Source organism: Zootoca vivipara, chromosome 9, assembly GCF_963506605.1.
Source record: "Zootoca vivipara chromosome 9, rZooViv1.1, whole genome shotgun sequence".
In the NCBI taxonomy this organism is placed as follows: Eukaryota; Metazoa; Chordata; class Lepidosauria; order Squamata; family Lacertidae; genus Zootoca; species Zootoca vivipara.
In genome coordinates, this window is record NC_083284.1 from 15,889,907 (window position 1) to 15,916,186 (window position 26,280).

Here is a 26,280-nt window from a genome sequence, read left to right on the forward strand (position 1 = left end):
GGAGGGCATCCTTGTCTTACATAACAAGTTTTAACATCGCAAAAACGGCACATATTTGGGTGACAGGCAAGGGAGGTGGGAAATCAGCAGGGAGAAAGATAACAATAGCTCCCTCGCCAACCTGGTAGTCCAAAACATCTGGTGGGCATCAGTGCCATCATCTCTGACTGTGTTGGCTGGGGCTGGCTGATGGAAGATGCAGTCCAGAACATCTGGAGAGGACTAGGTTGGGGAAGGGTGTATTTACAGTATCCTTATTGTTGAGATGCTCATCTTAAAAGCAAATACTGTAATTTGAATATGATTCAAAATACAAAACACAAAAACAACTTATCAATATCACCTGCATTTTGATATGCACACACCACCAGCTCAATAGGTTGCCGTGTGCCAAACCACAGCAGGAGGACCAATGTAACGTATGAACCAATTAGTCAACCACCACAGTTTATTAGTCAATAAAAAACCCCACAGTAGCACCTGCCTGGGTCATCCTAACCTACGTTGGCTCCTTATCACACTGTGATGATCTGCCATTGCAGTTACTTCCAGGTAGACTTAACTGCTCACCCAACACAACAAATCTGAGTCAGGTACAGTACAGGTACAAGGGACGAGGAAATGGAGGTGTTAGAAATGTCTCCAACGTCTAATTCCATGCCATGGCTTAATTTTGGCTCCAAACCAGGAGCTTCTTTCAGCCGAGGAACTTACTCGAAACAGTTTGGTCCGAATACTGTGGCGAGATTGGAAACAGTCATCTTGTTCTCGGAGTGATGATCGGCAACTCTCCTCAGGAACCGGCAGAGGAACTTAAGCAGGGAATAGTGGGGCTCAGGAAGCTGCCTCAGGAGTTTTCTCAAAGCGTTCACATTTGGGCTACCATTCTGGATGTCTGTCAGGAAGGGAAGAAGAAGACAGGGGAGGCTATGGATAACTCTGCACTGAAAATCAAATACAAAATAGCACTAGTATGGTGGCATTAGACTCGGGGACTGAACAAGCATATTGAGGAAGCAGGTTCAGCAAAAAGGTATGTAAAAAGATGTGGCGCCACTTTAAAACAGCTATGCCTTTTCCCAAAGAATCCCAGAAAATGTAGTTACAGGTAGGTAGCCGTGTTGGTCTGAGTCGAAGCAAAATAAAAAAATTCCTACAGTAGCATCTTAAAGACCAACTAAGTTTTTATTTTGGTATGAGCTTTCGTGTGCATGCACACTTCAGATACCAGAAAATGTAGTTTGTTAAGGGTGCTTAGAAGAGACTCCCTTTCTCCTCCTAGAGCTACACTTCCCTGGCTAGTTTAACAGCCAATCCCTCTTCACAGAGAACTCTGGGAATTGCAGCTCTGTGAGGGGAATAGTGGTCTGGGAGTTAATCCTCGAAATACTTGCTTCACCAGGACAGAGCCTGCTCCTCAAGTTTCCACACGACTTGACTGGAATCAGCCACCACCTGTCACAACTGCTGGAAGATGGGAAATAAACAATCCCGAGTAGAAAAGACATCTCCTGAAAACAAATTCTATCCTTATCACGTCTCGTACTAGCTGCGTAACCGGACTGTGGCGTTCCTATATTTAATCTTTGGACGGAGACTAACAGAACCATGCCAAACTACAGGAAGCCCATGTAATTTACACTGGGGTAAATTATCCTAGTGTAACCTATGGCGGATTTCTCTCGTCTTTAGACCCATGCCTGCTGCACCTATGGGAGAAATAAGAGACCCTCTGTTTGAGGTGTACTGCTGGGCTTCTCCTCCACCTAAAAGGTAAAAGGATCCCTGGACAGTTAAGTCCAGTCAAAGGCGACTATGGAGTTGCGCCGCTCATCTCGCTTTCAGGCCGAGGGAGCCAGCGTTTGTCCACGGGCAGCTTTCTGGGTCATGGGGCCAGCATGACTAAACCGCTTCTGGCACAACAGGACACTGTGACGAGGGCCAGAGTGCACGGAAATGTCGTTTACCTTCCCGCCGCAGGGGTACCTATTTATCTACTTTCACTGGCGTGCTTTCAAACTGCTAGGTTAACAGAAGCTGGGACAGAGCAACGGGAGCTCACTCCGCCATGTGGATTTGAACCGCCAACCTTCTGATCAGCAATCCCAAGAGGCTAAGTGGTTTAGACCACAGCGCCACCTGCTCCCACCTAGACTCAGGATGTATATATGTGTAAATAAACCATATATTGCAAAGATGCCACTGTTTTCGCTGAGCCTCATTGTCCAAAAGGAAACACAACACCCTGGTCCCTTGGAATCTCACACCACTTGGAGATTGGGGTGGGGTGTAATACTGTGTTCCCAAATCAAACAGGCTGGAGAATCTGAGACAGGGACTTGTGCCAAAGGGCGACTCATCCTGACATGGGCCTGTGTCCTGCATGCTACGGGTGCCTATCAGATGACACGGCAGGACGTTATTTTACGATGTCGCTCGCCTGTGGCTGGAGACTTGTGGCTATCTGGCTCCTGCACACCCCGATTAACTCACTGAACTGAACTGAACAGCTGGGACATGGATATAATATCCTCTCTTTTAAAATAGAAGGGATGTACAAATCAAATCTAACAGGACAGGCCTTTTTATGGGCAGGCAGATACTAGCATTTATGCAAGTTCAACCCCCCAATATGGGGTGGGGGTCGGGGGTGGACTAGACGATCTTCAGGGTCTCTTCCAGCTCTACAATTCTGTGATTCTGACGACAATGTGGAAATGCCAGCTTTTGGCAGGACGATACAGTCAACCATCTTACAAAGCATTTACTTGCACATAGTACTGGAATCTTAATCAGTGGTGGGGAACCTCTGGATCTCGTGGGGTGGGTCTAACTGAGCCCAGCAGACGCCCGTTTGTCCCACAAGCCAAATGGGGCTGAACGCAACCCCTATTCGCATCAAGCGTCGATCAGATTTCCAGAGTGCAGCTGACCCAGTCAGGGCTTGCATTTGATGTCAGATTTAAAGGGCGCCAAATGCATGCCCTGCTTGCAGAAGGAGTATCCCTTCAATGTCCCAGCTTGTCCCTTTAAAGCTGCTGCGTTACTTGCCCCATATCTGATGCCAGGAGCTATGTCAGGTGTAGGGCAGGTGAGCATGATTGGGGGAAAAATCTATTTTAACAAAAACCAGCAAAATGTTAATCTTGTCCAGGATAAAATACTCTGTAGCCAAGGCAGCTATAATCTTTTGTCAGTTGGCCCCAGAGAAGTCCAATTAAATAAAATGTGGCTTTCCAATTTCTTTAAGTGTGTCACCCTGGACAATACCATCATCATCCAAAACTCAACTCCTTCTTCCCAACTGTTACTTGGAAGTTGGGAACATGCTAAAGACTTTGCCTCTTCATTTCTTGAGGTTTCCTTCCTTGTCTACTTTCTGGAACGTCCCCCCAACAGAGCCTCTAACCACAATTTGCCATCAAATCTGGATTGGCAGGCTACAATTATCTCCTTGCCTCTTCTGCAAAGAGTTCATCCATGGTGACCAAGATTCAATGGGGAAGTCTCTAAATCAGGCATCCCCAAACTTCGGCCCTCCAGATGTTTTGGACTACAATTCCCATCTTCCCCAACCACTGGTCCTGTTAGCTAGGGATCGTGGGAGTTGTAGGCCAAAACATCTGGAGGGCCGCAGTTTGGGGATGCCTGCTCTAAATTAACCATAGTTTTCCAGAATATGTAAGCTCTGGATGATAAAAGCTCACACGACCTTCCTGTGCAACTTCCTTTTCAAATCTTAGGCACACAACAAGAGAGCTCAGAGCCGCATCTTTTCATAAGGTTTAAAGTTGCTCCAATACCTTCAAACCACCTGATTCTGCAATGTGAGGGCGTTCAGCCAAGCCCTCTAACCTTGTTCCTAAATTACAATTTGTTTTATCTGTAAACAGTGCAGAAACGCATTATTACTCCTTCGCTGAACATTATTTCCAACACAAGAGCATTGTGTGCTTTGCTGAGTGGTAAGTATCTGGGATCTTTATGGCTACAAACAAGAAATCATTCTTCTTCGCAGCTAACCTTGATCTTATCACAGCACAAATTCAAGAGCGAGAGGCAAGCTGTGCTGGAAAAGGACCCCGCCACCAAAAAACCAAAAACAGCTGACTGGCAAGCCATTTTTAATGCAAAGCTATGCTCAAACGAAGGGCAGGTGTCAGCAGTCGGGCCCAGTCATACTGGAAACTCTCCAGCATTTTACAAAAAGAGGAGTTTAAATTTGTTCTGCCCTTTAACCAACAGGAATACAGCGAAGAGAGAGAAAGTGGAGTGTTTGATAAACCTGTTGCTGGACGGTAGCATGTTAACCCAGGGCTTCCCATATCTTTGAGTTCATGAGCCCCTTGATGAGCTTATAAAGTTGCCATCAACCCAAATTCTTGGGAACGCAACTGAAACAAAGTCAACACATCAGAGATTACCATTATTCCAAAGCCTTTTTTTAAAAAAAGCCTTCTTCAAGTTTCACCAAGGCAGCCTGCTTTTGTATCTTTGGGGAAGGAAAAGAGGGGCGATAGAAATATTGTTTTGACATTTTAAAGAAATCTTTAGAAAGTGAAGCTCTGCACCGTTACACATTTTGTAAAGCAATGAAGCTGCATGGTCTGAGGATACTGCGGAATCATCTTATTAAACACAAGAGTTTCCACAGTCGCAAGGGAGGTACATTCTGCACAGGCCCATGCTCTTTACTTCTGAGGCTCACAGTCCTTTGACAGTCCAGCTTCACCCTCTCCAAACAGGACACCTGAGGGGAGGTATTCCACTGCCTTCCAATGGTGGTAGCTTTGGGGTGCTTCTCGCTGGCAGAGGGACATCTCTGCCTCATCCAAACCCCTCCAGCCCAGCAGATTCACTGATCCATCTATGTCAGTATTGTGTACACCAGCCTTGCCCAGCCTTGTGCCTGCCAGATGTTGTGGATTACAGCTCCACCAGCTCCAGCTGGCATGGTAAGTCTACACCAGGCATCGGCAACCAGATACGGCCCATGGAGGCCATTTATCTGGCCCATGGGCCACCCGTGAACCGAGCCACCTGCTTGGCAAGTCCCCCGCGAGCTGCGGGGACTCACTGAGTGGCGCCGGAAATCACGTCTACGCAGCCGCAGAAGCAATTTCTGGCGCTGCAGACATTTTGGAAATGGGCAGCGCGGCACCGGAAATCGCTTCTGCACCTATGCGGCCCATGTCCGGCCCACAGACGATAGTCCGTGGGAATCCTCCGGCCCACAGGCAGAAAACGTTGCCAACACCTGGTCTACACTAATTGGAAGTGGTTCTCCAGATTTCAGATTTCTTACCTGGGGATGCCAAGGACCGGACACCGCTGAGCAACACCTTTTACTCATTTAGAGAAATTTGTTTAGGGGAGGGGGCTCCCGAACACCGCAAACCCGGAAGTGAGTGTCCCGGTTGGCGAACATTCTTTGGAACCCGAATGTCCGACGGGGCTTCCGTGGCGTCTGATTGGCTGCAGGAGCTTCCTGCAGCCAATCGGAAGCCATGCCTTGGTTTCCAAACATTTTGGAAGTCGAATGAATTTCCGGAACGGATTCCGTTCGACTTCCGAGGTACCACTATATGCATGTTGCCATTTCCCATGGCAACTGCCCTATTTAGGGGAAATGATTAAAATAATAACACCAGCACCAACAGCCGTAGATCTAGTGAACTCCACCAGGAACAATATACACAGGGATGTATGCTTGATGAAAAGATTGTCACCTTGATACAGGTGTATGAATTTAGGATGTGCTGCAGAAGTGATCACCCGATCAGGCAGCTCCCTCAAAAACAATTTCAGCAAACTGGCCGCTGAGCTGACGTCGCCTTCCACAGGCAGCTCCACTTCCTTTCCGCTCTCGTACTTCCCTCGAAGCTGCTCCATGGTTTTCAGATTGCCGTTCACCCTGAAAAGACCTTCCTGTTTCAGCCCTGTAATTACACATTTAAAAGGAGGAAGATAAATAAATAACTGGCACACCCGGTGCCCTGCTTTAAAAATAACACGGCCAGAGCAACCAATGGCAAATGCTAAACGTAACAACAACAAAAAAGCCTAAGTTGGCTTTTAACTGTCTAGCAGTGAAAACGAGGGCCAAAAAAATGTAGGCCTGGCCTAGACATACATGCACAACAAGGTGGTAAAGATCCAAGGTGGGAGAATGGAACTGCCTCATTTCGAACTGTGAAGGGGGAAATATCACAATTCTGAATGCTCTCGTGTGGGGAAAAACACACACCCTACAAATAGGAAATTAGTGCAGTGGAGAACAAGCTGGGTTTGCCTGGTGACTTCATTATATATATACAGTGCTTTTTCCCCTAAAAAAATGTTTAGGGTTACTCTCATTTTGACTCAAGAAAATCACAATTTTATAGTTCAAATCAGGAAAAATAAATATAGTAAATGGACAAAAGTGCAAAGAGTCACAAAATGCTTAGGGGCATGCATACCACTGGAAAACCCTTTGGTTGTTGTTTACCCCTGACATGAGCTACGAGTCCCAGCGTCCTTAATAAACTACAGTTCCCGGGGTTATTTGAGGAAGATCCACGTGGTTTAATTGTGCTCTCGGTGCATGATGTTGGCGTGACCGAAGGGTGTTGCTTCCACATGGGGGAACATTCCCCACTTTCAGACCACCACAACCCACACGTTGAAAGAATATTAAGGGCTACTGAGGAGGGCTAGTAAGAACTGGGGGCCATTTCCAACTGGCTGGTCACTGCAAGATGGAGTGCACACACCGCCATGTTTTTTTGCTTGCAACCCCCCCCCCCGCCTTCCTGACACCCACCCATTGACATTCAACTGGTACAGTTTTCCCCAGCACAAACTCACAGAGCTACAATTTCCAGAGTTCCATGTGAGGAAGGATTGTTAAACCAGTTCATGCAAGAAGAATAAGGGTCCTCTAAGAGCTCTCAGCCCTCTTAACAAACGACAGCTCCCAGAATTATTTCAGGGAGGAAGCCATGACGGTTTGAAGTGAGGTGCCCACACTTTAAATGTATGTTGCGAATGTTGTTGCCTAAGTGGGTTCGCCTGGGCAGGAACCCTGCTTCAGACCTTCCTTCCCAAGGCGGAAAGAGCTGAGGTGGCCCTCATTTAGCCCACAGGAGTTCGCACCAAATGCCTCAAAAGGTCCTTAGCAGAAACCATATTCCACTAAAGCCCAGCAATCCTACTCTGACATCTGCTGGAAAACAGGGCACATTGCAGAAAAGCAAGATCCCTTTAAATCAGAAAGTTGAGAAGTATCCAGACACCATCAAACTTAAGACTACTTGCTTAGTTCTTTAACTTCCATGCACACAAATATAAGCATTACGGAGCATTTAAGATTAGATTTATTTTATAATTATGTGAAATTCGAACCTGAACCTATTTAGTATGTTTGTGCTCTTGTTGTTGTTTAGTCGTTTAGTCGTGTCCGACTCTGTCGTTTAGTCGTGCTCTTAGATCCCCACTTTCTTCCATTTTAATTTTCTTTCACCATTATTATTATTATTATTATTATTCCCCCCTTTTCCTTCCAAGGAGCTTAAAGTGGTATCCATGATTCTTCACCTCTCTATTTCATCTTCACAACAACCCTGTGAGGTAGGTTAGGCTAAGAGATGGTAACTAGCCCAACGTCAGCCAGTGAGCTTCATGGCCAGGGCCGGCCCTACGGCCAGGCTGGGTGGCGCAGGGCGCCGTGCCACCAGGGGGGCATGCCACCAGGGGGGCATCGCGCAGCTGCGCCCGCCCGCCACGCTGGGAAACGGGGCGGGGGTGCCGGAGGGATCCGTCGCACCATGGCGCCAAATATACTTAAGACAGCCCTGTTCATGGCTGAGTGGGGATTCAAACCCTGCTCTCCCAGGTCCTGGTCTAACACTCTAACAATGTTGCCGCACACTGGCACCCTTAGATCTAACCATGACACCACATTGGCTTGAGGAAGTCTGCATTAGACCACGAAAATCAGGGGGCTTTGAAAATCACCACAGAGATCAAGACCCTGGCTTAGTCTGAAGGCACATGAGGTGGCTCCCTTGCAGACGATAAGCAGGTCTGGATGATGACAGTATCTGTCCAGACTATCTTGAGCACCAGGATGGAAGAAAGTCAGAATGGAACTGTTCCACGTAGAATGAAATAAAATATACACATGCATCTACACCACAGACTTGAGCTTTCAGATCAGCAATTACAATCGTACCTTGGCTCCCAAACGCCTTGGGAGTCGAACGTTTCAGCTCCCGAAAAGATAAAAAACCAGAAGTGAGCGTTCCGGTTTTCGAACGTTCTTTTGGAAGCTGAACACCCGACAGAGTTTCCGATTGGCTGCAGGAGCTTCCTGCAGCCAACCAGAAGCCCAGCTTTGGAAGCGGAACGTTTCGGAAGTCGAACAGACTTCTGGAACAGATTCGTGCCAATACGTTCACACAAAACATGCACAGAGGTTAGACAATGCCCTTTGTTTATTGAGCATTCCTCTTGAAATGTTCTCACAAAGTTATACAACAATACCAGATAGTGGCTGTTATTCCACACTTCCCGGGGGCAATTTCCCACCCCTTTTTTTATTTGACTTTTTGCAGCGACGAGATAATTGCACAAGAAAGTGTGTGGTGATGATGACCAAATCTTATGCAAACAAACAAACAAACAAACAAACGGTGTCCTTGGAAGAGCCCTGAATTTAGTTTAGGAGTTGTCTTTTAAGGGGAAATTCAGTCCTAGGGGGGCACCTGGGGTCTCTAATAGACACTTCCCAGAATCACCAAACTACAATTCCCAGCATTCTCTGGAAGTAGGTGGGGAGAAAGAGCCAATAGAAGTTACAGACCGAGATAAAATGCATTTACACATTGAGAGTACAGATAGCACCTCAAAGCAAGAGCGAGGAACCTGCAACTTTCCAGAATTTGTGGGACTCCAACTGCCCCCCGGAAGCAGAAATCCAAACAGCAGGAGAGACAGCAAGTTAAGTTCTTGTTCTGATTTCTTGTACAGTATTTAAGCTGCTCTGGGGGCCCTTTTGGCTGGAGAGTTGGGTCCAAACGCCCGAAGTAAGTAAATAATTTTGTGAACCGCCCTGAGATCTTTTGATGAAGGGTGGTATATAAATCTAATTAATAATAACAAAAAGCCCCCACCAGTCCCAGCCAACGTGGCCTATGGTCAGGGATGATGAGATATGTAAGCTCTGCAATATCTGGTGGGCCACATGTTTGCTACCTGTGCCTTAAAGATACACCTTTCTTTCCCCCTTTTTCTTCAACAAGGAGGGTTCCGCTAGGAGCTTACCATGCCAAGTCAGGTATTCGACAATATCCCACACGACGGCTGGGACTCCGTTCTTGCTCAGTCCCTGCTGCTGAAGTTCATGCAGGCTTACGCCAAACACCTTCTGGCAGGCAGCTCCCCTCTGGCCGCTCAGTGGGGCTGCCGCAATCTTCTTCATGTCTTCTTTCAGCCTGACAGCGGATTTACTTTGCTTGAAAGAGCGCAGAAAGAGGGAACAGTCGGTCATCGTGACTATAGGGGGTTGCATGGTCGCTCTACGAAAGGAAAGCTGAGCATTCAAGCCAGGCCTTTCGGCTTTAACATTCGCAGCAGAAACAAACAAAACCCGGCGGAGCGGAATTCTTCCGAAAAGATCTGGGATGGGAACATGCACACACAGGGAGAGACTGAAAGGGAAAAAGAAAGTCAGAGAGGAGGAGCCTGGAATACGTAGCCGAGCAACAGAGTGGATAACTTGAAAGTTCCCAAGCTGCATCGCCAGAGCAACTGTGGGTGGAGCAGAAATGAGAGACACACTATGAATGGAAGCCGTTCTTCTCTGAAACTTCAGGGTAAACATAGAGGTAAATAACCGAATGGCCTGGCATGGTAACCAGACACTGAGAAATGGATTTCTGCCACAGCGGAAGAGCAGCACCACTGTTTACAAGCTGGATTTTGCCTAACAGCCTCGCTGGTTCAGGCCAATAGCACATCTAGTCCAGAATTCTCTTCCCACATTGGCCAAACAGATGCCTATGGGAAGCCTGATATATATACAGTCATACCTCAGTTTAAGTACGCTTCAGTTTGAGTACTTTCAATTTAAGTACTCCGCGGACCCATCTGGAACGGATTAATCCACTTTCCATTACTTTCAATGGGGAAGTTCGCTTCAGGTTAAGTACGCTTTAGGTTAAGTACGGACTTCCGGAACCAATTACACTCATACTTCAGGTTAAGTAGCCTACACTTCAGGTTGAGTACTCCGCGGACCCGTCTGGAACAGATTAATCCACTTTCCATTACTTCCAAAGGGAAAATTCACTTCAGGTTAAGTACAGACTTCTGGAACCAACTGTGTACTTAAAACCGAGGTACCACTGTGTGTGTGTGTGTGTGTGTGTGTGTATCCTTGGGCTGGTTAGTCTATCAAATTTTATCTATTTGTTTTCTAGAAGATGGCGCAAGCTTGTTTTCTCCTGCTCCGGAGGGTAGGACTCGAACCAATGGCTTCAAGTTACAAGAAAGGAGATTCTGACAAAGTTTCAGAAAAACTTTCTGACAGCAAGAGCTGTTCGACAGTGGAACAGACTCCAACAAGAGGTGACAGATTCTCCTTCCTTGGAGGTTTTTAATCAGAGGTTGGATGGCCATCTGTCATGGATGCTTCAGTTGATATTCCTGCATCACAAGGGGGTTGGACTAGATGACCCTTGGGGTACCTTCCAACGATACTGTGATTCAAAGCTAAAATGTGGACGTTTGACACAAAAACAGAAAAATAACAGTGTGTGTTATTTTTAACACTGCTGGCTGGCATGTTTAAGTTCCAAAGAAGCCAGCCAAGGTTCCCACTCCTAATAAAACTTGTTTTTAAGAATGAAGGTGGCCATCCTATTACACACTTACCTTGGGAGTAAGCCCCACTGAACTCAAAAGGGGCCGGCTTCTGCACAGACCTATAGAGAACTACACTGCTAGCCTGTCCTTTTGAACATGAAAAATGGGAAAGGTTCAAAAGGGAAACATGCAAGACTCAAGAGTTGGAAAGGGCAGACAATGCGTACTAATTCTTTTAATGTTATTTATGTGCATTCAGAAAAAAGCAGAGAGGCGAGGCATGGTCTTTTACCTACCCATCTGCTACATCCACTAAATCTCTAGTGCCTACAAAACAGGCAAAATATATGCATGGGACAGCAAATCCTTCCCTCTGAAACATCCATCTTGGAATGTTAGTTAAAAAGAAAAAAATACACATTATCAATCCTGCCTCACAGTGCTGCAGAAGCAAGTTGAATCTCGCTTGTTTCTTCATTATTTTACAAATGCCTTTAAATGTGCACATTTATCTGAGCCGCTCCAATTTTTAAACACAGCTTCAAACCTACCCATATTGGCGGCAAACATGCACATACTTGCTTAGGAGCAAAATCTTCTTCTTTTTTTAGGGAGGACTGCAGCCATTATTACTAACAGAGAAGGCCTAACACAACAGAAAGCCCTACTTTGGAAATAAAACGGGTTTGTTTATTTTACATGCAAACCTTTCACTTATACGATGACTTTAATTGAAAAATAAACCAAGAACTGCAAAGTGCTTAACTACAAGCTACTGAAACAATTTTGGGAAACAGTTATAAACAAAATAAATCTAAACATCGTCAACCACCCCAAAGGCTCTTCATCAAAACCAAGGAGGAGGCAAGCTACATCTCCTAGTTGGAATTGCTGCACAAATATTTTCGAATCACGTACAGTATATTAAAAAAATAAGAGAGGCAACGAAGGGCTGACTTTGAGGCAGAGAAATAACAGCAGCATAAACATCCACGGAATGAACTGAACATGAGCTTAACACTGGAAGAACAAAAATGCTTTTTATACATGTCTAAAACAATGTTGGGTTTTTCATCTCTTCTCTATATGCCCCCCCCCAACCAATCCATGGCTCCGATGTTATTTATTCTGTTTTGCACCTATTCAAAATACCCAAAAATCTCACACACAAACACCTGGAAATTTCCCCACCTTGTAAGACAACAGATCTAGACACACCGACTGACTAAATCAGTTTATTACACCATTCAAGATGTTAGACTGCGCTCAATATTCCACCCCCCCCCCATCGTCGTGGGTGGGCGGGGAGAGAGAGAGAGAGAGAGAGAGAGAGAGAGAGAGAGAGAGAGAGAGAGAGAGAGAGAGAGAGAGAGAGCGCAGGCACCCATTTGCGCGCAATTGCGCACCCATTTGCAAGAGAGAGAGCCTCCCTCGCTTTCCCCGCGCAGCCCGCCGCCTCGTACTCACACAGATGGCTAATGCGCCTGCCCCCATTCTTTCCGGAGTGTCTGGAAGAAGTAATGAAGATAGGATGAAGGCATTAAGCAGACTGCTGGAGACTCAAGGCAAAGCCTCCTCCCGAGACACGGAAAGCTTTCTTCCAACTTTGCCTTCTGCTGGCGGCTCCGCGGGAGAAAACAAAAAACATAAGACGTCCAGCAGCCCTCAAGCGTTTTCCCCAAAACTTTTCGAGCTCTCCTTCCTGATTTGCATGCACATGGCTGGAATCAATAGCCTGGAACTGAAATCTGAGCCCGCGACTCTTGCATTGGCGGACTGGGAAGGGTCATGTGACCCGGGACTTAAGAGTCGCCGACGTCTTGCCACTTCCAAGGATTTCGAAAGGAAGCTGGTCTGAAGGCACTCCCCTGCAAAGCCACCCCGCTCCCGGCTGCTTCCTTTACAGGGCTCAGAGACTCAGAGACTCAGAGCCCTGTAAAGGCTGAGATAGAGATATCCTGATTTCGGATGCTGATTTTTCTCTACCTCCACAACCTTTGGGCTGATCCAATTCCTGTGTGAAGATTTCATTTCTTATGCCAACTCACCCAAGCCTATTCATTTTCTAAAGGGTGTAAGAAATGCCCTGGTGGATCTACCAGGGCCATGCTTATTAGCGGTGCTGCTCCACGGTGCTTCTGCCTGGATATGTGTTCTTCAAAATACCGATTGCATGCATTGGGCCAGGACCAGGGCTCGAATCTCTACTCAGCCACAAAACTCGTGGGACCAGCTTGGGCCAGTCAATGTCTCTCAGCCTAACCCACTCCACCGGGTTGTTGTGGATGGGGGTGAGATGAGGAGCGGGAGAAGGAAAGGTGCAAAATAAATTTAAGAGTGAATAAAGTCCTGAACCCCCGGCAGACCTGGAGACAAGTGGGGACTGGAGTATACAGTCACACAGAGCTCCTGGAAAATCCGAGGCGAGGTCCATCAATGTGCGAAGTTAAGCAGACAGAGCAACTCACCTCTGCTTCACTTTTATCCCTTGAATCTTGATTGCAGCATCTGGGCTTGATGAGACATGTGACCCTCACCTGTCCTGACCCTGAGGAATCACACACCTCCTCCCAGAGCTAGCAAGCCTCACCTGGCCAGCTAGGGAGCTGGGCTGTGAGCCCTTGCCTGCCTCAGCCTCCTAGAGCAGGCACGTCCAACTTCCAAGAGGTTGCGATCTACTCCCACTGTAAAAAAAACAAAACAAAAAAACTGGCAGTGATCTACCCATTGGATTGACCAGAGTTGTTGAGTTTTTTGGGGGGAGGATGAGCCATAGTTGTTGAGCTTTTGGGGGGAAGGGTAAGCCAAAGTTGTTGATCTTTCTTTTCGGGGGGGGGTGTTATCAGGGTACCGTAATTGACCACGTTTGACCAAGGATGCTATGCAATCGACCGGTAGATCACGATTGTCGCGGTCACACTGACCTGCACATCACCCCCAGACATTTGACGGTCTATTGGTGTTGTACCAACGACAAACAAATACTCTCAATCACTCACACACCTCAGACCAGGATATAGTAAAATAAAACAAGATGGTTTATTGAATGTGGTTATGCGTATTGGTTACTGTACAAAGCTTAAACGGTTTCAAAATCACAGATGGTTCCTATACCGGCCTAATACCTCTAAATATGAATTACCGGCCTATTACCTCTAAATATAACTAATAATAATTAACACTAAACACTATATCCTGTCTATCTCACTATTTAACTGCCACCACAATAATAACCAGCTCTTATCTTCACACCAGCTCCTCTCAAATATATCTCTCTCCTCACATCTAACTCTCCCTCAACTCTCCTCCTCTCCCGCCTGCCTGCTTCTCTCTATATACACTCTGCTTCTGGCTGGAGAGCTCCCATTGGTCGTTTCCCTCCCTGGCAACTTAACCCCTTCTAGGCCCTCTAGAGGTGAAACGCCACAACGATCGACCTGTCGGACACCCCTGTCTTAGAGCATACCTCACACTGCTCCCTATGCCTTAGAGCCCACAGTGTTCATGGAGACAGGGCCCCCTCTGGCTCTGGTGAAGGGTTCTTGGGTTCCTGGGCACTGACTATCATCCCCTTGCCACCCTCTGTCTCCCCATGAGTATTTTCTATGCCCCCAACCTCTCCTTCTCCACCCACAGCTTGCCCCCCCCCCGTGCGTACCAGTCATGGCTACACCCCCCCGCCATGATCCTCTTCCTCCTCCTTTCTATTGTCCTGCCAGTTCACGACATAAATAAAATGTGTGTCAAAACTTCTGTCTTTTGTGTGACTGGAATTGTTATTTATTACTATTATTATTATTCATTTATCTACTGCTTATTGCCCAAATGGCTATTGAACTATTTATAACTATAAAATCAATATATAATTAAAATGTGCCGTATTTCCATTGGGCATTAAAAGAGAAAGCAAACAATTGAAAATACAATTGAAAACTGTTTTTTAACCAAATAAAGCTTAAAACAGCCAAATAAAACGCAAACCCTAGTGCAGGGAAATGCTTGCCTAAACAGGTGTGCCTTCAGGACCGGTCAGAATGCCAATGCTGATAGGTCCTGTTACACTGGTGGAATGTAGACTCTGTGCAACAGTAAGAGTCACATCCCTTTGCTGCAACCACTTTTTTGCCTCTGGCCCTGCCCATCACTGGTATGTGGCCCTCACCCCAAAGTTGCTGAGGTACAGAATAGATGCAGCCTATTGACTGCAAAAGGTTCCCCACTCCATTGCAGGAGGGAGGGTGCTTGTTGTGACGTGGGGTTTGTGATTTCAGCTCTCTTGACAAAACATGCTGGAGACAGTTCTCTAGTAACAGCTCTTTATTAAAGTGAACAAGACTGAAGACTGAGGAGAGGAAAGCTACATTTATAGGGACAGGGGACTAGCTAGGAAGGGATACATTTTGGAGGGAACAATATCACGCAATCACAGTGCTGCCTTTTGGAGGAAACCAATAAGACAGAGGATCCAAATACAGCAGCTTAAATGAACCAATAGTAGCTGTACCCTCTGGGACCAAAAGGCAGTTACTTTATCCTAATGCAAATACAGACAATAATAATACAGATATAAAATCCTTTGACTCAATACACAACACCCCTCCCCCCCTAGTGAGCACAGCAGACGTAATCCCTCAGGTACTGTGGGGTCCTACAACTTCTACCTGATCTCCTGACAACAGGTGTTGCAGGTTCTGGATTGGGTGTTACCTGTGGTGGAGGGGCTGCTATAGGGGTTTCATCAGGAACAGAGGGAGTCCCAGACATCTCAGGGTCCCCGACCTGTACCTCGTCATCATGAGGACTAGCAGACCCTGGTTCATTTGCTGAAGCCCCTGGTGACTGCACCTCTGGGCCATCTTCACTCTGGTCTCGCAGCTGTGCGTCATTAGCCAGGGATGAATTATCTGACTCCTCCCTGCTGAGCGCCCGGCGCCTCAGCTGATCTATATGTCTCTTCCAAACTTGCCCATTTTCCAAGGTCACATAATAGGACACAGGTCCACTAGCCCGGGTGATCACACCAGCCACCCACCGCGGACCTCGTGAATAGTTCCTCACCCAGACCAGATCTTCAGGGGCGAGATACCTTGTTGTGTCAGTCTCAGCCTGGGGGGTTGCTCTTGAATTACGGTTTGGCATTTTATCTGGGTGGACATAATCCAGCACCGTTACCAGTCTTCTACCTAAGAGCAGCTCGGCTGGCGACTTGCCCGTCGCAGTACACGGCGTCGCATGCTGCAAAAATAACATTCGCGCAATGCGAGCCGACCAGTTACCCTCCATTAAGCGCGCAATGGATTCTTTGGCTGTTCTTACCATGCGCTCAGCCTGCCCATTGGAGGATGGGTGAAAGGGCGCGGATGTGACCCCTCTTATGAAGTTATCAGCCAAGAATGCCCTGAATTCTTGGGATACAAAAGCTGCCCCATTATCTGATACAATGGTCTCAGGTAACCCGTGGGTAGCAAACAGCTGCCTCAACACCTTGATTACGGCAGCTGATGCCATGCTAGGGACCATCGCCACTTCTAACCATTTGGAATATGCATCCACGATAACCAAAAAGACCTTCCCTTGGAATGGCCCCGCAAAATCTATGTGCAGCCGGCTCCAGGGAGTCCTGGACTGCTCCCACCAGTGGACTGGTGCTCTGGCCACTTCTGGCCGCACCTCTTGGCATGCCTTGCATGTTCGTACCCATTGTTCTATGTTCTGGTCCATTCCAGGCCACCACACATAACATCGGGCTAGCGACTTCATCCTGACCATTCCCGGGTGTCCCATGTGAAGCGTCTCAAGAACCCTGTTTCTCAGTGGTGCTGGGATGATCACCCTATCTCCCCATAGGAGACAACCCTTATGCATGGACAATTCGTGCTGCCTTGTCGCATAAGGCCTGAATTTTTCTTCATGCGGACCACCTGGCCACCCCCTCCCCACCCAAGTGAGCACACGGGAGAGAACAGCATCTTTCCTCGTTTTCTCAGCTATATCCGTAGCTGTTACAGGAGCCCCCGGAAGTGTTTCTAGCATCATAATGTGCTCCGCCGGAGCAGGATCCTCATTGCTCCCGCCAGGAAGGGGCAAGCGACTCAGCGCATCAGCATGGCACAATTGTTTCCCCGGCACATGGGTCAAGGTGTACTGGAACCCATTCAGGAATATTGACCAACGCAACATTCTGGGGGAGAGAATTTGTGGCGTTTGTTTGTTTGGGTTGAACAACCCTAACAGTGGTTTGTGGTCCGTTTCAATGGAGAATTGGCGACCGTACAAATAATCATAGAACCTTTTGATTCCGGACACAATAGCCAGTGCCTCTTTATCAATTTGAGCATAGTTGCGCTCCGTGGGCGACAACGTACGGGAATAGAAAGAGATGGGCTTTTCCGACCCATCCGGTTCCCTATGACTCAGCACAGCCCCCAGACCGTATTGAGAGGCATCACATGCCAGGACCAGCGGCTTTGACTCATCATAATGAGCAAGGACGCTCCTGCTACTCAGCATTCCTCGCAAGGAGTCAAAAGCCTTCTGCTGCTCCCGCCCCCATCGCCACACATTCTTTTTCTGCAATAGTCTATGTAATGGTTCAGCTACCGAAGCTTTCTGGGGTAAGAACGAATGATAAAAGTTAATAAGTCCCAGGAATGACTGCAACTCCGTCTTGTTCTGTGGTCGTGGTGCCTCGATGATGGCCTTAATCTTAGCATCTGTGGGGTGGATGCCTGATGCATCAATTTTAAACCCCAAGAAATCCACCGTTGGCACCCCAAAACTGCATTTTTCCTTTTTCAGTTGCAACCCCACCTCCTTGAACTTGAGCAACACTGCACGGACACGCGCAACCAGTTCCTGTGGGTCTTTTCCAGCAATCAAAACGTCATCAAAAAATGGCAAGACCCCCGGCAGACCTCTTAACAGGCGTTCCATGAGCCCTTGAAAAATCCCTGGGGCCACACAAACGCCGAACTGTAATCTGTTAACTCTGAACGCCCCTTTATGTGTGACAATAGTCTGTGCTTCCGCTGATTGTGGGGTTACTGGCAGCTGTTGGTAAGCTTGTGCCAGGTCAATTTTGGCGAACACCTTGCCCCCAGCCAGTTTAGCCAACAGATGTGATACAACTGGAATGGGGTATGAGTTTCCCCTGAGTGCCTTATTGATAGTACATTTGTAATCTGCACATATCCTGACTTCCCCATTTGCTTTAAGGGGTGTGACGATTGGAGTCTCCCACTTAGCAGAGTCCACGGGTGAGAGAACTCCCTGCTTGACCAATTTATCCAGCTCTGCCTCGATCTTGGGTTGCAGTGCAAATGGCACTCGCCTTGGTTTGAGTCGGATTGGAGCCACCCCGGGGTCCAACTCGAAGTCAACTGGGGGCCCTTTATAACAACCCAGTTTTCCATTAAAGAGACCAGCAAATTCCTTGCATAATACCTCGCTCATCTCAGGGCAGGTTTGGATTGAATTAAGCCCTGAGATACTCAGTCCCAGGGCGGGGAACCAGTCAGTGCCCAGGAGACTGGGGCGACTGCCCTTCGCAATCACCAGTTTGAGTACAGCCCGTTTGTCCCGGAACTGTACTCTCACGGCACACATTCCCATAACATGGATGCGGCCTGCTGAGTACGACTGCAAGGTTGCCGGAAAGGGCTCCAGAGGGGGCAACTTACCCCTGGGGAAGAATGTCTTCGCGGTCTGGTCTGACACGATGGTGAATGCAGATCCGGAGTCCACCTCCATGTCGCACTGCTGACCCTCAATCTTCACCTTGACGTGTGCCTTGCCTTGCGCTGGAAACTGCACGGCCCTCCCATTGATCTCCGTTACGTAGTGGCAGTCCTTTAGAAAACGAGTTGCTGTGGGCGGTCTGCGATGCTCCAGTCTAGGTGCTCCTGTCGCTCCCGACGCCGCCGATCTACAGACCCTGGCGATGTGACCCGTCTTTCCGCACGTCCGGCAGATAGCATCCCTGAAACGACAACTCTTCCTTTCATGGTTTCCGCCACAACCTGGGCAACTGCCTCGGCGATCTCTGTGCACTGTGCAGGCCTGACGCACCGACTCAACCCCACGGACTGGGCTCTGGCTTGGAGTAGCCTCTAGCTCGTCCATGGCATGCGCAACTTCTATCTGTGGCTTAGTGGCCTTGCGACTGGCATCAAGCTCCTCTCTTTCATAATTCTCCGTGGCGGTGGCCTCCTTCAAGGCTGAAGCAAGGGTAACCTCTTCTTTAGCCACGATGTGTCTTCTGGCTTTCTTGCTGCTCAGACCACCAATAAACCGATCCAGGAGAGTCTCTTCCAGATTTTGGAAGCCGCAGTGCTGAGCGAGCTTCCGGAGTTCAGCCAGAAATGCGGATACAGACTCCCCAGCATGCTGCTGCCTCTTATGGAACTCCATCCGCCGGGCCATCTTGGTCTCAGTAGGCGCCAAGTGGCTTGTTAGGCAGGCAAGAATATCTTGGAGAGATGTCTCACTCAGCTTCGCTGGAGCAAGTAATGCCTTGGCTAGCTTGAAGGTCTCGGGCCCACAGTAGCTCAGGAATGTGGCCCTTCTTTTGCTGGCATCGGTGATCCCTTGAGCCACTGCGAAGAACTCGAAGCGTTCGACGTAGTCTTCCCAGGTGTGGGGCTCTGATGGCTGGAAGGGCTCCAATACCCTTGGACTCTCCATTGTCCTAGCGGGCAGGGTCGTCTTCTCAGCTGGCCAGTGAGTCTTGTTCTCAGCTGCAATCCGGACTCTGAGGCAGGGTTGTGTTTAACCGCTCCTCAGCATTCCGGATCCCACCTTCGTCGCCAGTTGTTGTGACGTGGGGTTTGTGATTTCAGCTCTCTTGACAAAACATGCTGGAGACAGTTCTCTAGTAACAGCTCTTTATTAAAGTGAACAAGACTGAAGACTGAGGAGAGGAAAGCTACATTTATAGGGACAGGGGACTAGCTAGGAAGGGATACATTTTGGAGGGAACAATATCACGCAATCACAGTGCTGCCTTTTGGAGGAAACCAATAAGACAGAGGATCCAAATACAGCAGCTTAAATGAACCAATAGTAGCTGTACCCTCTGGGACCAAAAGGCAGTTACTTTATCCTAATGCAAATACAGACAATAATAATACAGATATAAAATCCTTTGACTCAATACACAACAGTGCTAATTGTATGAAACCATCCTCTGCCTAATCCTCTCTAATGTCCTTTTCCCTTCAGTTTTCTACCCAGCCCCTTCATTCACTCTTACACAAATGAAACCAGACTGCATGTTTGCATTGGGTCTGCCTAGCAGTTCAGAAGCAGCCCAGAAGCTGACACTTCAGTCTAAGAAACAACAAAGAGTTCTTGAGGCACCTTAAAAGATTGACAGATTCCTTGTGGCATCGTATGTTTTGCAGACTTCATCAGATGCATTTCGCCATGTTGAAGGTACCAAAGGCACTTCCCTTTAGAAAACCCCTCTTCTACCACAGAAGGACACACACAGTTTCCCCTCTCGAAGTTCAGCCATTGCTACTGTCGCTTTTTAAGTGTCCTCTAACACTAACCCGGGAAACAAGCTGGGAGACGGCTGGAAGGCGAGTGGAGGAAAACTCCAGCTGAGAGCAGTCGAACACTGGTGAGGGCTCATTATCAAGCCTACCAATGGCAGTGAAGGCAGCAAAGAAGACATACTTTGCTACCTCTATTGCATCTTCACTGTGCAGTCCAGCATAGGTTTTTTGAGTAGTTCGGGGCCTTTCACAGTCTGGCCCGAAGGAGGTGACTAATGGTAGCTCACAGTAACTTGTTTGCAAAGCGTTTTGAAAAAATATATTGAACCTCCTCTGTCTTGGGGGTTACTGATTTTGCTTGTTATTCTTCTATGTATATTTGTGTGATCTTTGTATGAAAGGCAATAAAGAAATTTAATTATAATATGATATGATATGATATGATATGATATGATATGATATGATATGATATAATAATATAATATAATATGCTGCTGTTAGCATCACAGGGAGCAGGACCTGTAAATGGGTTTATCTCTGTAGCATCTCAGGTGGAATCTAGACACATATAAAAAAAATTCTGCAAATGCTTTTTTCAAATTTTTTTTGAAAAATATATTGAATTTGCCATAGCTCACCATCGCCATCTAGTGTCACATTTGTATAATGTGTTTCACAGCACACTTTAAACGTTTTGTTTGCTTGTGGCATCCGTCTTTTTCAGGAGACAATGGAGGAGTGCACCTTTGGGTGTTTGTGTGTGTGAAGTCAAACCATGGGAGAGTTACAGTGCCTGCTGTGACTACAGAAAGCGATGCAGCTGAGAGGCCTATTTTGTTTCAGCCAGGGCAGTTGAAGTCATCCATTTGTGCTGCTGCAGATGCACCATGGAGTTCTCTCTCTGTGTGTTCCCTCGAGCGGTCATTCCTCCTCTGGCCATTGCTACAGATACAAGACCTATCTGTCTCCAAGCACTGCGGTCATCTGCAAGCGATTCCCATATGGTGAGGCTAATGTTGCCAGCCTTCATGTCATGTTTGCAGACATCTTTGCAGCTCAGAGTTGGTCTGCCAGTGGGCTTGGTGCTCGAAGCCAGCTCCCTGTAGAGCAAAGAATGCCATTTTCCATTCTACGGACCAAGCCTGCCAGCACAACGACCCATTTAGCCTCTATGAGGCCCAACAATTGCTGAAACAGTGCAGAGTATGTGTAGGGGGAACAGAGGGACTCGATGCCCATGCACACACCTTCCTGCCTCAGTTTGTGCATTAGCATGCACATGCAGTAGACAGCAGGGAGTAGCCTACAAGAGCACCCAGCTTCTTGGATGGCTTTGTGAAGTCAGAAGAAAGGATCAGTAACGCGCTATAGCTACTCTAGCAAGCAGAAGCTTCATACTGAAAGCAACCTGCTCTGGAACGCTGCCATTTACTTTAATGGGATTGGAATGTTCTAAGGCAGGCATCCCCAAACTGCAGCCCTTCAGATGTTTTGGCCTACAACTCCCATGATCCTTAGCTAACAGGACCAGTGGTCGGGGAAGATGGGAATTGTAGTCCAAAACATCTGGAGGGCCGAAGTTTGGGGATGCCTGTTCTAAGGCTTACCTTTCGATCACATAGCTTACTATGAGACAGAGCTCAGAACCGGGATTTGTTTTCGCTTCCAGGGACTCAGCCCTGGGTCCTATAAAGTAATAACTTAAAAGAGGCTGGAGGGAGAAATGTTGCTCTGAGCTTCCAAGCTACTGCTAATGGTTTTTGGGTTTTTTGTTTTTTTGTTTGCAAAATTTGGAAGAAGAAGCAGGGTAGTGGAAATTCAAGACATGTGAAGTTCTGCATATACGTTAAGAGCTAGTGTAGAGCTAGTCGAATGGGAACCTGAGGATATCTAACCCCTTGCAATGCAGGAATATGCAGCTGTCCCATACCGTGATCAGGTCAGCAACCTTGGCACTATCAGCACCACTCTACTCTAAGCAACTGAGCTATCTAGTATTAATATAATAAATCAGGAAAAATGTGGCCCCATCCTGGTTTTTGATAAACCAGCCATCTCCCTGCACACTGACTGCTAGCAATTCAGGGAGCTGGATTTGAACCTAGCCACCTCCCTGCTGTGAGCCACCCTTCTACCTGCAGGGACTTTTTTGTTTTGCTTTAGGGGGGTCTGTTCTCTGAACTGATGCAGCCCAAGCAGGCCTGTATGACATGTTACTTCTGAATGTGTGAATAGGCTCCAAGATGGTTGGGCATGGTGACAGTAACCAGGCTAAGAAGTGGTATGGGATTGTGACATTTGGCAGGCGCAAGTATAGAAACGGTGACAGGATGAATTAAAAGAATATAAAAAGCTTTAAACAAATATCCTGTGAAATACTTCAGCCATGGCAAACTCCCGGTGGGAATAATTATGAGCTGTACAAATAGTCAGACACAAGTGTTCATCTCAGCTGAGCCTGACTTTCATTATTATTAAATGACTGAAGAGGAACTATATTATGAGCAGAGATTGGTGCGAAGGGCTGACAGCACTGCTACCTATTAATGAAAGGCTGCTGGAGGAACAAAGCACCGTCAAATGCTGGGGGAAAGAGAATAGACGATATATTTAATGACAGTTTTGTCTATAGTATTTCATGAGAACCACATTTTCACTAATACATACAGTCTAATGCATGCTTCTTCATATATGCATGTTTGTACACACTATTCGGCTGGAGAACTTCATTGCAAAATTTGGAGAAAGGTGAATTGGATGAATTGTTGTGCTTTGGCTCTTGTATTGTTTATGGAGAGCCAGTGTGGTGTAGTGATTAAGAGTGGTAGACTCATAATCTGGTGAACCAGTTTCGAGTCTCTGCTCCTTCACATGCAGCCGCTGGGTGACCTTGGGCTAGTCACACTTCTCTGAAGTCTCTTAGCCTCACTCACCTCACAGAGTGTTTGTTGTGGGAGAGGAAGGGAAAGGAGAATGTTAGCCACTTTGAGACTCCTTTGGGTAGTGATCAAATCCTCCTCCTCCTCCTCCCCCTTCTCTTCCTCCTCCCCCTTCTCTTCCTCCTCCCCCTCCCCCTCCCCCCTCCTCCTCCTCTGGAAGTGCAAATAGCATAGGTCTCCCATAAAATGCAAACAAAACTTTATTTCTACGCCATCCCTAGTCTAGGGCTGCTTATGTGTATCTTTTCTTTTTAGTGGCTCTATGCCACTAGAGACTCACTATTAGAGACTCTGGATCCAGGCTGTATGGGTATTGAATTTGGTTAGGTATCCTTGCAATAGGGACAGGGAGGTGGGTTACCCATAGACTGGCCCTATTCTGTGTGGATAACCACCATCCAGCTTCAGAAATAAAGTCTCTCCCCCCACCCCCCAATCCTGCAGCTAGACTGGTGACTGGGAGAGGCTGCCAAGACCACATAACACCGGTCTTGAAAGACCTACACTGGCTCCCAGTACGTTTCCAAGCACAATTCAAAGTTTTGGTGCTGACCTTTAAAGCCCTAAACGGCCTAGGCCCAGTATATCTGAAGCGCTTTACCTGCAGTATACCTCCATCTCCATCGTTCAGCCCGGACACTGAGGTCTGGCTCCTAGGGTCTTTTGGCGGTTCCCTCACTGTGAGAAGTGAGGTTGCAGGGAACCAGGTAGAGGGCCTTCTCGGTAGTGGCACCCACCCTGTGGAACGCCCTCCCTTCAGATGTCAAAGAAATAAACAACCATCTGACGTTTAGAAGACATCTGACTGATGTTTTTTTTTAAAAAAAATAAATTTTTATTCAATTTCCAATTTAACCAATAAAAGAAAAAACATTTCTTTATACAAAACATTATAAATTTTCATCTAACATTTTACTCTGCCGAGCAACGACTTCCCCCCCTCCCTTCATACGGGTTTCTTGTTGACTACATTTTTGCAGTTCCTTTTTGACTATTTGGTCAATTCGTAGGATTTATTTCAATCCTGCAAGTGTTTTTAAAGATCTACAGTTTTTCTCCATATACTCCACATATTTACTCCAGTCTTTTTGAAACTTTGTCTCCCCCTGGTCGCGGATCTTGCAAGTCATCCTTGCGAGTTCAGCATAGTCCATCATTTTAATCTGCCACTCCTCAATCGTTGGAAGTTCTTGTAATTTCCATTTTTGGGCTAACAAAGTCCTGGCCGCGGTTGTCGCATACATAAACAATATTTGATCTTCTTTTCTAATCTCTCCTCCCATTATTCCTAATAAAAATGCTTCAGGTTTTTTTTGGGAAAGTATATTTAAACATCTTTTTCAACTCATTATATAACATCTCCCAAAATATTTTTACCTTATCGCATGTCCACCACATATGATAAAATTCACCATCTCTCTCTTTACATTTCCAGCAAGTTTTGTTACTCATTCTATACATTTTAGCTAATTTAACTGGTGTTAAATACCATCTATACATCATCTTATACACATTTTCTTTCAGAGCGGTACATGCTGTAAATCTTAAAGTTTGAGTCCATAATTTCAACCACGCATCATAGTCAATATTATGCCCAAAGTCTTTTGCCCACCTAATCATCGCTTCTTTTGTCAACTCATCTTTCGTAAACCATTCTAATAACATATTGTACATTTTTGACAGAAGCTTTGTTTTGCCTTCTAGCACTTCTATTTGAAATTTGGACCTTTTATCCTCAAATCCAATTTTCCTATCTTCCCTAAGAACATCATTTATTTGATGATATTGTATCCATCCTGACTGATGTTTTAATGCAGGCACCCCCAAACTGCGGCCCTCCAGGTGTTTTGGCCTACAACTCCCATGATCCCTAGCTAACAGGACCAGTGGTCAGGGATGATGGGGATTGTAGTCCAAAACATCTGGAGGGCCGAAGTTTGGGGATGCCTGTTTTAATGTATTTTTAATCTTTTGTTGGAAGCCGCCCCGAGTGGCTGGGGAAACCCAGCCAGATGGGCAGGGTCTAAATAATAAAATGTATTATTATTATTATTATTATTATTATTATTATTATTATTATTATTGCCATTCCCACCCCAAAGAGAGAAAAGGCATGGCCACTGACAGGATGGGGGTGTGTGTCATTTTTTAAAAGGCTGTTTTGTCTCTGTTGCAGGCAAAATCTAGACTGCAGACAGGGCAGTATTTTTAACCCATAGCTCATTTGTCTCACAGACAACAGAAGATGGCAGTATTTCTTTCTAATGCAAGTGCTGATTACCTCTTTGCCTGATCAGGTTGTTCCTAACTACATCAGCATGCACCGCCAGAGCTGGGGATCAGGGCTATATTCGGGAAAAACTGCGTGAGCAGGGGAGACCCTCCCTTCAGCCTTCATCCAGCTCTGCTTGCATGGTGTTTTCCTGCAAATAAGTGCTTCCATACAAATTCCATACAAATTCAGATTGATTATATTCTCTGCAGCCAAAGATGGAGAAGCTCTATACAGTCAGCAAAAACAAGACCTGGAGCTGACTGTAACTCAGATCATCAGCTTCTTATAGCAAAATTCCAGCTTAAACTGAAGAAAGTAGGAAAAACCACTGGGCCAGTAAGATACAATCTGAATCAAATCCCTTATGAATACACAGTGGAAGTGAGGAACAGGTTTAAGGATTTAGATTTGGTGGACAGAGTGCCTGAAGAACTATGGATGGAGGCTCGTAACATTATACAGGAGGCAGCAACGAAAACCATCCCAAGGAAAAGGAAATGCAAGAAGGCAAAATGGCTGTCCAACGAGGCCTTACGAATAGCGGAGGAGAGGAGGCAAGCAAAATGCAAGGGAGATAGGGAAAGATACAGGAAACTGAATGCAGATTTCCAAAAAATAGCAAGGAGAGATAAGAGGGTCTTCTTAAATGAGCAATGCAAAGAAATAGAGGAAAACAATAGAATGGGGAAAACCAGAGATCTGTTCAAGAAAATTGGAGATA

The 26,280-nt window shown here is 46.7% G+C and overlaps 1 protein-coding gene across 3 annotated transcripts in view; it reads right to left on the bottom strand.

The window, feature by feature from the left end:
- FAM13A (family with sequence similarity 13 member A) overlaps nt 1–12,559 on the bottom strand; it is a 134,855-nt gene extending 122,296 nt beyond the window's left edge. For 2 of the 3 annotated variants that reach the window (XM_035113461.2, XM_035113460.2), the window contains exons 1-3: nt 9,307–12,113; nt 5,730–5,939; nt 715–895 (exon numbers count right to left, since the gene is read on the bottom strand). In XM_035113461.2, the coding sequence (XP_034969352.2) occupies nt 715–895; nt 5,730–5,939; nt 9,307–9,865 (950 nt within the window). In that variant the 5' untranslated portion in view covers nt 9,866–12,113. Of the gene's footprint in view, nt 1–714; nt 896–5,729; nt 5,940–9,306; nt 12,114–12,315 lie in introns of those variants that run through there. The other variant, XM_035113462.2, reaches the window with a different exon arrangement.
- Between the last annotated feature and the right edge of the window lie 13,721 nt (nt 12,560–26,280).